Source organism: Euphorbia lathyris, chromosome 4 (assembly GCF_963576675.1).
Source record: "Euphorbia lathyris chromosome 4, ddEupLath1.1, whole genome shotgun sequence".
Classification (NCBI taxonomy): domain Eukaryota; kingdom Viridiplantae; phylum Streptophyta; class Magnoliopsida; order Malpighiales; family Euphorbiaceae; genus Euphorbia; species Euphorbia lathyris.
In genome coordinates this window covers 63,088,732-63,102,615 of record NC_088913.1, presented here as the reverse complement: position 1 = coordinate 63,102,615, position 13,884 = coordinate 63,088,732, and the positions used below count along the sequence as shown (strand labels likewise).

At 30.8% G+C, this 13,884-nt stretch overlaps 1 protein-coding gene across 2 annotated transcripts; it reads left to right on the top strand.

The window, feature by feature from the left end:
* The first annotated feature begins 5,488 nt into the window (after positions 1 to 5,488).
* On the top strand, positions 5,489 to 8,056 carry LOC136225680 (ethylene-responsive transcription factor RAP2-7-like). Of its 2 annotated transcripts, none has more exons than XM_066013787.1 (9): positions 5,489 to 6,202; positions 6,275 to 6,300; positions 6,417 to 6,447; positions 6,581 to 6,668; positions 6,759 to 6,904; positions 6,992 to 7,038; positions 7,140 to 7,240; positions 7,397 to 7,468; positions 7,558 to 8,056. In XM_066013787.1, exons 1-9 carry the CDS (start codon positions 5,736 to 5,738, stop codon positions 7,729 to 7,731), a joined length of 1,152 nt encoding a protein of 383 aa, XP_065869859.1. In that variant the 5' UTR covers positions 5,489 to 5,735; the 3' UTR covers positions 7,732 to 8,056. The 2 variants fall into 2 exon arrangements, with proteins under 2 accessions (XP_065869859.1, XP_065869858.1); XM_066013786.1 differs by having other exon boundaries at positions 5,493 to 6,202; positions 6,992 to 7,047.
* The last annotated feature ends 5,828 nt before the right edge of the window (positions 8,057 to 13,884 follow it).

The window sequence follows — 13,884 nt, the reverse complement described above, 5'->3', positions numbered from 1 at the left end:
TATCGTAGCCCATCTTGCTGATAATAAAGCCTATTGTAGGGGAATTGGTCACCAAGTAGCTCAGTTAAATCATCAACAGCAAGAGAGACAACTAGGGTCTCTTTCGGCCAACACCGAGTAAAACCCACGGTCCAAAAACAAAGAGTCTGGTCAATCTGTGATTATTTAAAATGGTACGGGTTTAGATCCATCGATTTCCAATGTGGACTGCCTATAATAACCACCAATACGAGAAAGTCGAGCTACTCTGACTATAAACGTAGCACCACTGTGAATCCCTCGAACCATTGTCTACATGTATTTATCCATTATTATTTTTCAAATTTTCTTTATTTTATTTTTAAATCATAATTAAAAATAAATTAAAAAGAAAAAACCCCTTAATATCCAAAACAATTAATGGTGTGAATCTAGTTCACACGGCATGTGGAGTTGAACACACGCCGTGTGAAATAGAAACAAATGTCAGAATTGATCTTAAAAGGGAAGAAGGGCAAAATTGCTCCCTTTTTTCATTCACACGATGTGTGGAAGTAACCCACACGCAGTGTGAATTAAAAATTTAGGGTCAGAGACCCAGCAACACAGCCACACGTCGTGTGGACTATACCACATGCTGTGTGGACTATACCACACGACGTGTGGACTGCTTGTTGAGGCTAATTAGTCTAAACTAATACAGTCGCTCACCATATGACTCTATTTGGGAAGAAATAATTTCAATTTAAATTCTTACCATTTTTCATACATCAATCCCCTCAAAACACCTTTTTATCTTCTCAACACAACCTTTTCCACTTCTATACACAAACTCTCCACTTCCCTATACACATTTTCCATTCCCCCATATACCTACATATTAAATTTAATTAATTACATCTTCTTCCTCATCCAAACTCTTCATATTTAACACCATTAACACCCATAAACTCAATACTCCACACCATTTGAACTCTCACCAATCTAATTCTCCTTTTTTATTCTTCTTTTGTTTAACAATTTTGTGGTAGAATATGGGAAGGGAAGGAAAGAATATCAAAATTCCAGCCAAGAGAACCGATCGCAAGTAGGCCTCACGCCTTTCATGAGAACAGCAAGCCGAGGCAAGCAACCAACCGCAAGCCTTACATCCAACCGCCATGTATAAATGGATGGGAGCTTCATTTTCCATCCTGAATAAAGATGAAGCAAAGCAGTTCGACAACGTCAAACATTCTCCATGCGAAGCCTTCCAATACTTTGACAAGGCGTTCTTGATTGAAAAAGACTTATTGATCTCATTCATGGCTAAACTTAAGAGTCTCGAGTGGAAAGACATGGTCGATGCCCGTATCTTGGTCTACCCATCCCTTGTTGAAGAATTCTACACATCCTTGACGGGTACGGATGAAGACAAGGCTCGTTGGTTGCATTTTATATTTGCAGGGAGACCCTTCTCCTAAGACTCCAAATGGATAAAAACACATTAAAATGTTAAAAGATGGATGGGGAATATCAATAGCCCCCGAGTTATACACTAGAACAGTTTTGGAAAGAAATCACCGGGAGTGACAACTACATCGTCACTAATCTGAGGTCTAGTATGATTCTGGACCCAATCCTTTATCTTTAGTATAAATTTATTTCATTCCAGTTTAGTGGGAAGGCGGAGACAAACAAGGTGAACAAGAAGGAGCTCCACACCATTTTTATAGAGAAAACGATATTGAGTTTGACATCATGGTCCTTGTGGAGGAATCGATGAAGGTCATGCATAAAAAGAATAGATCGAGGATTGGTTTAGGCTATTGAGTGACTATTTTTGCAGAAAAATTATTGCCAAATGTTTCTATTGCAGGGTTGGCATCACTAGCCCTGAAACCTATTGGTGTATTCTTGCTAAAAAGGCTAAAATTTGAAGAAGCGGGTACATCGAGCCGAGCACCCGAAACACAACATGAGGAGCATAGAGCGGAGGAGGCTGCCGGAGCCAGTTTTGGGGGAGCACCCCAAGGCATGTACTAAGAGGAAGATTTCACCCAACACCCTTTTTCCTTTAAGTGAATGCCTGCCTCAACATGATTGAGGCCCACAATATGGAGTCCCATCATCTGATGGAACGGGGCTATGATATGGCCCAACGGAACAATGAGGTGGCAAACTGAAACACACTCATGCTCTAACAACTACTTAACAATCAAACGCAAGACCGGGCTAATGCATAAGTATATTACACTAGTTTCGACTACTTCGCCCAAAGCTACAATGATCAATTCGGGTTTGATTGGGTGCCACCACCACCACCATAGGGATGTAGTTTTGGTCGAGCTTGCCTCTTGGTGCCCATTGATAAGGATGTTTTATCCCTATCTTTTAGGATAATTTACGTTTATTCTTAAGCTAATAATTAAGTTTAGTGTTTGATTTCACGTATATTTCAATAAATCAATGAGAAATAATAAAAATATATACTTTTAGTTCATTTTAGTCATTTTGAATCTCGTTTTGTTATAAATAAATAAATAAGGTAAACTTGGGTTCTATATTTGTATTTTACAGGCTTAAGGAATGCACATAAGATGCAAGAGACAAACAAAAAGTCTAGAAAGAACTCACCACACGACATGTGAAAGGAAGAAATTCATCTTCTAGGTTGCCACACGACGTGTAAGAAGTCCACACGGTGTGTGGCGTGTGAATCAATATCGATGAATTTCGACAGTCAACTGAGTCAATTGTCCCCTAGTCAACATACACCTAGAGATTTTTTAAAAAACCAAGTCCATACTTGGCCAAAAAACAAAAATTACTATCACAGTAATAAGTACACAATTGGGGTAAATTTCATCAATGGTGTACAACCTTTGTCCCATTTCACACTTTAGTGTACAACCTTCAATTTGTCTCACTAATATGTACGAACTTATAGGTGACCTCCCACTTTGGTGTATAGCATGTAAAAAGGACTCGTCAATGTGAAGTCAACATGCCACATCAGCAGTTTGAACCAGTCAAAAGTCAAAATTTGACCACCTAATATAAAATTACTTTTATACCATCTTCTTCCTCCTCCCCCTTTCCTCTTCTCTCTCTAACTCCTCTCTCTACCTTATTTCTCTCTAACTCCTCTTTCTCTCTAACTTATTTTACCTCAATTTGAATTCATATTTTAACTATTAAAATATAATTCTCAATTAGATAAAACTTGCACCGTTTATTCGTCAATTTGGGTATGGGTTGAACTCGATTTTAATCCTATTGAAGACTCCAGTTCACTCGAGCCCATAAATATACTGATTCATTTGTGCTTAAATACATATAATAACTATATGTATCTTAAGCTACCTTGGGAAGCTATATTTCGACTTGATACTCTATGCGAGTGATCCTATATCTGTTGCTCGGGCATTCCTTGATCTTTTAGTGAACTGATAAGTTCGAATGAACAATCTAATTGTCTCATCCGGGTGTTGCCATATGCTTCTCAACTTCACTAATCAAGTGATCGGCAATATCTTTTCTCCTGTAGGAGAGTAGCAATCCCCGCACTACACTCATGATTCCTCAACATGATTCTGAATACAACAAGATACACCCATACTTGCCACCTTGTCACAGACCCGTTAGGCGAATAAGCTAAGTATTATGTCCCATCTAAACCCCATAGTCACTTTGGGTTTAATAACTCAACAATGAGCATTACATGAGAACCAGCTATGACATTGCTACCATGTGGTGTTCACATAGCATATCGATCTAATGCTTAATGTTTTATAAACTTATATGCTTTTGACTGACATCTAATGTCCATGACCAGTGAAACACCATCAATAATCAAAGCACATACTAGTCTTTAGTTTATTATTGTTCCCACGATAATAATAAACAGTGGATATTTAGAATAGTATCTTATTGCCTCACGGTATCACTTGTCTGAAACCTAAACCCATCAAACGTGAGCATATCACTAATTAATGATACTTTATCAGGTTAATTTACACATATGAACTAACTAAATATATTACTACCTTATAATTAAGGGTACTGTTAGGATATAACATCTCGGGACTATGTGATACACCGACAAAAGCCTCCACACTTGCTTCCTTACACGAGTTCAAAAAATGATTATCTAGATCCTCTCCTGACTTGCATTCGGATCTTTGTAGACAGAATTTGATACCCAATTAGCATGAGGCATGATGTTAATTAGTAGCACTACAATCCAAAGGTCATTGATGTACTTTACTCAAAAATTGAAATAAAGAAAACAAAAAGAGATAAGGTACAACAATACACTCAATGGCAGCCAGGAGCCATTTTGTCCCTAACGTTAAAAATAATATAATCATTCTTCTAACATTTGCAAAGTTAGACCAATTTTACTCATAACTACAATTAAACTCTACGCAGTCATGAATCACCTTATCTCAACTCCACATGTGTACCATATTATCACTCATTAGTAACAGACTAAAGATATATATACACACATGAAGAAAAAAGTTCAAAACAAATATTTCATGTGTACACGTGTCTTTGATTGCAGAACACAAGATAACTTTTTTTAAAACTTTTTTCTTTTCCCATGTGTACATATATCTTTGATATATTACTGATTAGTGATAACAAAACACACAAATGGAGTGGAGATAACAAAATTCTTGAGTACGTAGAGTGCTCCATTTATAATCACTAAAAAATCAAACATTATGATTAACATTAACCCAGCTTACAAACATTAACCGTATAATTATATTATTTATGACGTTAAAAAGTACATTTATTTACCCTTCAATCAATATTCTTTTGGGTAAAGTTCAAATAAAACCCTTGTGGTTTCACTAATTTTCAGATAAAGGACTGTGATTTACTTTTTGTCAAAACAAGGATTGAGGTTTCAAACTTGGATTAATGCTATTAAAACCATCTTTAACGACCTGAAAATGAAAATTTTCAAGAATTAAAGTTGTTCAATGTTATATTTTCTATGGAACTGCATTTTCGATTTTCGAAAATCATCTTTTTTGGAACTTTCTCTCTCTAAACATTAACTTTCTATCTCTTTACCAAACATCACCTAAACAATCTCAAAATAAAAAAGTTGAAGAATTAAAATTGCTTAAAATATTAGTAATTCTTAAAATATGTCATTTTTGAAGTCGTCCAAGGTGATTTTAATAGTATCAATCGAAAAAGTCCTTATTTTGTTAAAATTAAAAACCTCAATCCTCGTTTTGACAAAAAGTAAACCACAGTCCTTTATCTGAAAATTAGTAAAACCATAGGGGTTTTATTTGAACTTTACCCTGTTCTTTTTACCTTATAGTACCAAACAAAAAGTATAGACACGTGAAAAGAAAGAAGAGAAACATTGCTAAAAGAAGGCTTAACTAGGTTGGAGAGTAATAAACTTAAAAACACACACCTAACCATAGCCATAACCATAACCACTCATTCACAAGTTTGCTTTATATTCACATTCCCATGATTGTCTAAAACGTAGTCTTTCTTTCTTTCTTTCTTTCTTTCTTTCTTTGTAGAGATATTACTTTCTCTCTCTATCTCTATACCCCATTTGTCCATTCCATATATAACCTGACACACAAACAGCCGTTTTTCACCTCCATATCCAACCCTTTCTCCTCTCCCAATTTCTAATTTTACTAACCTTTCTTTCTTTCAACATCTCTCCCTCTCTCTCTCTAAACAAAATAAAACAAGATTCTTTCTTGTTCTTTTTGGTAGCCACCACCATGTTAGATCTCAATCTAGATATGTTTTCTTGTTCTTCTTCTGATTACAAGAGGTTGAAGAAACAACAAGTTTCAGTAGTTTCAGTTTCAATGGAGGAAGATTCAGGAACATCTAATTCCTCAATTATAATCAATGAAGCTGTCACAAATCAAGGAGAAACTAACTCTGCATTCATTTTTGATATCATGAACAAGGCTGAGAATAACTTCATGATTACACACCAGCTTTTCCCTGAGAAAACAACTGAGTTGGAATCGCCCGAGTTACTATTATCAAAGCCTCATCAAGTTTCTTGGTTGAAGCTTTCTCAGATGGAGCCAAGTAGTGAAGCTTCTACAGAACTCAAAATTGTTCAGCAAAAACAGCAGCAGATTAGGAAAAGTAGAAGAGGTCCAAGGTCTAGAAGTTCTCAATATAGAGGTGTTACTTTTTACAGAAGAACTGGCAGATGGGAGTCCCATATCTGGTCAGTTCCGTTCCGCTTTTAATTCATTCGTCGGAAGTATTACTCCGAAATTAATTTTATTTTTGTGTGCAGGGATTGTGGGAAGCAAGTCTATTTAGGTATGATTAATTTCATTACATAAACATAAATAGTAAAATCAATTTATTTATATTTTATGTGAACTTTCTGTGTATATGATTGACATGTTTATTTTTTTAATTAATCTCTTTATCAGGTGGATTTGACACTGCACTTGCAGCAGCAAGGTAGGAATATTTATTTTTCAATTTTTTTTTTCCTTTTTTAGGCATATATGTGTGATTAAAAAATTCCTTGTTCAGATTGGGATTTTTTTTTTCTTTTTTTTTACTGAATTTGGATGTTATATGTGAAATTCAGAGCATATGATAGAGCTGCAATTAAATTTAGAGGAGTTGATGCAGATATCAATTTTAGTTTGACTGACTATGAGGATGACATGAAGCAGGTAATTAATTAATTAATTAATATTAATATCTTCTTAATTAATTAATTAATCTGATTAGATTAATCATTTTAATTAATGATAATTATGCAGATGAGAAGCCTAAGTAAAGAAGAATTTGTTCATATTTTACGTAGACAAAGCACGGGATTTGGAAGGGGTAACTCTAAATACAGAGGTGTAGCTCTTCAAAAATGTAGTAAATGGGAACCAAAAATTGGACAATTTCATGGAAAAAAGTAATTATCTTATTAAAATCTTTTATTTTCTACTTAATTAATTATTATGTTTGAATTAATTAGATTAATTATTTTTTCTTATTTCAGGGAAGCAGATCCTAATGTTTATGAAGGAGGAATAATTTATAATCCAAGTAATGACGGTACTAATTACAGATTTTGTTATTAATTAATTAATTAAATATCTTAATTTTTTTATTAATTTTTTTGGTGACATAAATATATAAATATGCAGGTGGAGAAGGAGATAATCTGGATTTAAGCCTTGGAATTTCAGTCCCAGCAAAGAGGAATAATTATAAGAATTTCGAATTACCAAACAAAGAAAGAAAAATGGTATATAATAATATTAATATAACATAATAAGATGCCTAAAATAACTTTATTTTCACTGTTATTAAAACATATATTCTTGGTTATGTTTGGTATAAGTACTTTCTGTTTGGTTCTAATGCTTTTTTTTTTTTTAATATATGCTTTTTTATTTTGAAGGTTGAGCATAAACATGTAAATACTATCTTTAATCTTCCGACGTTGCATCCCGGTTTATTACCGACGAAACAGGTACTTACTAATTAATTTTCGGGATCATATTTAATACATTTCAATTGGTAACGGTAACGGTAACTTATAATGTTGTGTTAAACTAACAGGAAAGGGGTGCGGAGATGAAAGTGGAAACGAGTTGTTTGTCGGAAACCTCGTGTTGGGGATGGCAAATAAATAATGTCAAGAAAAATTTTGGACCCTTTTCACAACGCCAAGTCGCAGCATCATCAGGATTCGCGTCTTCGTCAAATCAACAACTTTTCCAGCGACGGATGTAGGGGAGTCGGGTCGGAAAACTCCATTAAAATTGTATATGGAGCTTTAATTTTTTTTAGAGAAAAAGCATCCAAAAAAAATTAGGAGTCGGTGAATTCGAAATCCGTCAAATGGTATTTCGACGGTAGAGAATTGTCATTACTTGTTGCATAGCACCTAATTTAATTAACTTAAAGCTACTATTTCTGCAAAAAATGCTTCTATTTTTACCTTAATTATTTCTGTTTTTTCCCAATTATATATATATAGTCTGTATGTAGGGTCATTTACTGCTAATGTAAATATTTGCTTTCATATGTATGATTAAGTTTTTTTTTTTCCTCTTTACCTTTAACTTTACCAAAAATAGAAAGATATTATCTAATCATTAGAAAGGGTATCATGTTATTTTATCTTTTCCTTTTCAAAATTACAAAAAAAAAAAAAAAACATCATGAGTTCCTTATAGTTCCGATTTTAGTGCATTTCTAATCATTTATTTTTTTTTTAACATATTAAACTCTTAATTTCTTATTGAAAGCATATGCTCGTTAAATTAATTAGTAATATATAATTAAGTTAACAGGAGGTTACTCACTTCACTTATATATAAAACTAGTTTTTGACCCGTGCGATGCACGGATTCATCTTAATATATAAATATTAACAAAAATATAATTAATAATTACAATTAATGATATAAAAAAGGAGGAAGTGACACCTCAGCTCCATCGTTACTGTTTTATATTATATATAGATATGCAAAGAAATAGAGAGATTTTAGGGACTAATTTAAATTATGTAGAACTTTTAGATATAGATATGCAGAGAATTAGAGAGATTTTAGAGATTAATTTAAATTCTGTAGAACTCTTAGATATAGTACGGATAAAATAATCTTTTTATAAATAAATATAATAATATAACTAAAGTTAATATATTATATTTTTTATTAGTAAAAAAGGAGGAAGTGACACCTCAGCTCCATCGTTACTATTTTATATTATATATAGAATATAGATATGCAGAGAATTAGAGGGATTTTAGGGATTAATTTAAATTATGCAGAACTTTTAGATATAGATATACAGAAAATTAGAGAGATTTTAGGGATTAATTTAAATTATATAGAACTTTTAGATATAGATATGCAGAGAATTAGAGAGATTTTAGGGATTAATTTAAATTCTGTAGAACTCTTAGATATAGTACAGATAAAATAATCTTTTTATAAATAAATATAATAATATAACTCAAGTTAATATATTATATTTTATATTATATTTTTTATCAGTAAAAAAGGAAAGAGTGACACCTCAGCTCCATCGTTACTGTTTTATATTATATATAGATATACAGAGAATTAGAGAGATTTTAGGGATTAATTTAAATTCTATAGAACTCTTAGATATAATACGGATAAAATAATCTTTTTATAAATAAATATAATAATATAACTAAAGTTAATATATTATATTTTTTATTATATTTTTTATCAGTAAAAAAGGAGGAAGTGACACCTCAACTCCATCGTTACTGTTTTATATAGAATATAGATATGCAGAGAATTAGAGGGATTTTAGGGAATAATTTAAATTATGTAGAACTTTTAGATATAGATATGCAAGGAATTAGAGATATTTTAGGGATTAATTTAAATTATGTATAACTTTTAGATATAGATATAGATATGCAGAGAATTAGAGAGTTTTTAGGGATTAATTTAAATTATGTAGATCTCTTAGATATAGTACAGATAAAACAATCTTTTTATAAATAAATATAATAATATAACTAAAGTTAATATATTATATTTTATATTATATTTTTTATCAGTAAAAAAGGAGGAAGTGACACCTCAGCTCCATCGTTACTGTTTTATATTATATATAGATATGCAGAGAATTAGAGAGATTTTAGGGAGTAATTTTAATTATGTAGAACTTTTAGATATAGATATGCAGGTAATTAGAGATATTTTAGGGATTAATTTAAATTATATATAACTTTTAGATATAGATATGCAGAGAATTAGAGAGATTTTAGGGATTAATTTAAATTATGTAGATCTCTTAGATATAGTACAGATAAAATAATCTTTTTACAAATAAATATAATAATATAACTAAAGTTAATATATTATATTTTATATTATATTTTTTATCAGTAAAAAAAGAGAAAGTGACACCTCAGCTCCATCGTTACTGTTTTATATTATATATAGATATGCAGAGAATTGGAGAGATTTTAGGAACTAATTTAAATTATGTAAAACTTTTAGATATAGATATGCAGAGAATTAGAGAGATTTTAAGGATTAATTTAAATTATGTAGAACTCTTAGATATAGTACGGATAAAATAATCTTTTTATAAATAAATATAATAATATAACTAAAGTTAATATATTATATTTTTTATTATATCTTTTATCAGTAAAAAAGGAGGAAGTGACACCTCAGCTCCATCGTTACTGTTTTATATTATATATAGATTATATTTTTCACCGTTTAATTTTTTTTAATAAATCTCTATAATTATATTACACGTATTGTTTTCAAACTGTATATGCAATGATTAATGTTTTGTTCGGGATTTATGTTTTCATGAATTTAATTACAATGATCAGATATGAGGTTTTTCTTTTTTTTGCTTTTGAAATGACAAAATTATAAAGGTTACAGCAATCCTCCTTTGACATTATTTGCAATAATTAATAAGGAAATAATGATTCAGTTTGGAAAAATAGTTGAGAAATGAGCAATAAAATAAGTATTAATGAGAAAAAGGATGGCCAATAAAGGAATGGTGATTGGGCAGCTTAAATAATTGAGTTTGACAAAATTTTATGAATTTGAAAAATCTTGCACATATCTTTTCTGGTTGGGATTGATTGGTCGACTCAATTTATGACATCAATAATCGATCAGATTATTTTATATTTATTTTACTTTTTTTTTTAGAAACAGCAAAAGAAAAACAACCAAACAAAAGAAAACCTAGCCTGAGATCAGCCTAGAGAAGCTAACCCCAACTCTATCTTCTAAAAGATGAAAAGAGAGAAAAATAGGAGGATCAGAAAAATAGGAGAATCAGAAAGGATAGTGACGCCCTATTTTACTTTTTTTTTTTAATTGGTTTAAAGAAGAAATTTGGTGTGTATTTTTTTCTTTAGGATAAAGTAACAAAATAAACCTAATTTTTTTTGGAAGTATCAATTTAACCTTTACGAATAAAATAGCATCAATGTAGGTTTAACGTTTAAAAAGGAATATCAATTTAGGTCTCAATAATGGAACATGGCACGTCATTCATATTACTCCATTAAGTTATGTCCATTATATGTGGAGAGAAATAAGAATTTAATTGAGTAATATGAATGACGTGTCATATTTCGTTATCCAAACCTAAATTGATACTATTTTTTAAACGTTAAACTTACATTAATGATATTTTATACGTGGAGTCTAAATTGATACTTCCACAAAAATGTTAGGCCTATTTTGATTCATGGCCATTTTTATTTTGATGTATACATCACTTCAATTTTTTTTATATGTGTGATATGGTTATGGAAAAAATATAAAGTTCGTATCTCGGAGTATAAAATATAGTTTTAGACACAAATGAAATGTGTAATATTTTGTTAACTGAACTAAATGTTCACAGTTACTTATTTGATGAGTGATGTGGCTAAATTTTGCAGGTCGTCTTGTAAGCCTGAAATAAGATAGATTTAAGGTCAAAGGAGGGGTCGGGGTCCGCTAACCCACTGTGATACCTAAGTCAGTTTTTTATGGACAAATTGAGGATGAATACAATCAGGAATGTTCACATGGATCTTAATGACCAAATGAATTTAGTCATTCACCGTTAGATCTAACCTTATTAAATCTAAATCGTACGATGAATACAACAGTGAATGAAAGCTACAGTGGAAGTTTAGTGAATATGAATGAAGTAGTGTATCTTGGAAGGTGTCTTACTCTATTTATATTGTGATCGATGAGATGCGGTTATAAGCTTTGGAACGTATTGTGCTTCGTGTCACTCTATTTATATTGTGATCGAGCTATGATAGGTAAATGTGTGTCCGTATATTGGGATTTGATATCCCTCAAACTCACTTGGTTCGTGATCGACAGGATTGGGTTTAATTGCGATAACATATTGATCTTGACGGGTTCAATCAGAGATCTCCTGGGCCAAGGCTGTGAGATTGGGTCAAACCGAGAGTTGATTCCTTATGATGATTCACGTGAGTTTTAACCTCGGGTGGTTGCTCAGACTTTGTAAGTGCTACGCGTGTGTGTTTATATTCGTCTTACATCATCGAGCATGAATTTAATGTGATAAAAAAAAAAGATGTGTGTCAATGCGGGTTGGTCTAAGCGGTAAGGAGTTGAATCTCTTCTTGTCAGGTTTGAGATTCGATTTCTCACTCCATCAAAATCTAGCTCTTATTGGTAAAATAAGTAAAGTATTAAATAATGTAACTGTTTCGTAAATACTAAAAATAAGTGTTCAGTATAAAAATATTAGTTATAATCTTTAACTTAAAACTATAAGATAAATATTTTGACTTATAATTTTAAGTGATTTTTTAGTTGGCTAATTTAAATGGTAGAGAAATAACACTTATTAAACATACTTAAATTAAATAAGTATTTAATATTTTAATTTAAGTGATAAAACATGTTATCAAATAAGACGGATGTAGAATAAAAAGAAAGTTCTAATTTATTTAAAAAAATACATAAATAAAATCCTTTAATTACTAGAAAACTTATTTAAATATGAATTGTGAAATAATTTTTTTAAAGGAATTGTGAAATGATTTGATTCATTAAAAAATAATAATAATGCATTATAAAATTTAATCAGCAATGGGGTGAAAAAACGTTTTTTTTTTTTTTTTTTTTTGTGTGTGAAAGAGTAGTTAATTTGTTATTATTATTGAAAAGAAAGGCAAAAAAAATCAAGAGGAAAGAGACAATTAACATGTAACTTAGGAAAAGGGCGTGATTGATGGGTGTGGTTTGTCTTGTAGCCATAGTTGGCTATGAACCACAAGAAGGAGGATGTGTTGGATAAGGGCAAATCACCATTAAAGGATTCTTTAACCTTAACCTTAACCTTAATATATTTATATTCTTCCCAATTTTTTTTTATCACTATCATGTCACACATTTTTTTTCTTTTTTTAGGTAATCATAATATCGGGGCTTATACATTTTTAGATTTTTAGTTTTTAAGTTGTCCAAAAATTGCAACTAACTCTTAAAATTCAAAAAGTTACAATTAACTTATCTGAATTTGTTTATCAGAACAAATAAACCCATCAAATATTTATAATTTTGTGAGTTTTTGCCCTTTTGTTAATGTATCAATATATAAGTTAAGTAACATCAGATATTTTGGATATCTTTTATTTTTGTTGTAGTATTATGTTAATGTTTTTTAGGGGTTATTTATTTCAAATAAGCAACTTTAGAGATTATTTGTTCCAAATAAACAAGTTGAGAAAGTTAGTTGTAACGTTTTGAAGTTTAGAGATCAGTTGCAATTTTTGAACAATTTGGGACTGAGAATGTATTAAGCTTATAATATACTTGTGGTGTTATAAATGAATAAATAATAGAGATAAGGTACTAAAATAGGTCTAAGGTTTTTGGGAAAGTACCAATTTAGACTTAACGTTCAAAATAACACCAATATAGGCTTAACATTTACAATATAACATCAATTTATGCTTAACGTTCATTAAATTTCTTTCAATTTAATCCAATTTCTTTTAGTTTCATTAATTTTATAATATTTCACCGATTCAAACTCTTAAAAAAACTTTTAAAAAAAATTCAATACAACCAAACAAAAACAAAAAACTAATTAAAATGTACAAATAACTTATGAAATTGACTACATTCAAAATAAACAAAACAAAATATCAACTTACCTCCAATTTACTAATCACAACAATTTCCTTTTCTCTTAGATTTAAGGCTCTCCTGAGTAAAATGTGTTGGGAACATGAATTTTCACATGCACTTTAATGAGCAAGTGAATTTGCTCATTCACCGTTAGATCTTAGCTTATTAAATCTAAGTATCAGGATGCTTTGAATCTCCACCTTAGGATTCTAATAAGCCTGGATCTAATGGTGAATGAGCAAATTCT

What these genes read in the sequence shown, in the direction of transcription:
- LOC136225680 (XM_066013786.1), top strand. Translation starts at nt 5,736, where the DNA reads ATGTTAGATCTCAATCTAGATATGTTTTCTTGTTCTTCTTCTGATTAC. An exon ending in ACTGCACTTGCAGCAGCAAG is followed by an intron (nt 6,448 to 6,580) that starts GTAGGAATATTT and finishes TGTGAAATTCAG; the next exon opens with AGCATATGATAGAGCTGCAA. An exon ending in TTATAATCCAAGTAATGACG is followed by an intron (nt 7,048 to 7,139) that starts GTACTAATTACA and finishes ATAAATATGCAG; the next exon opens with GTGGAGAAGGAGATAATCTG.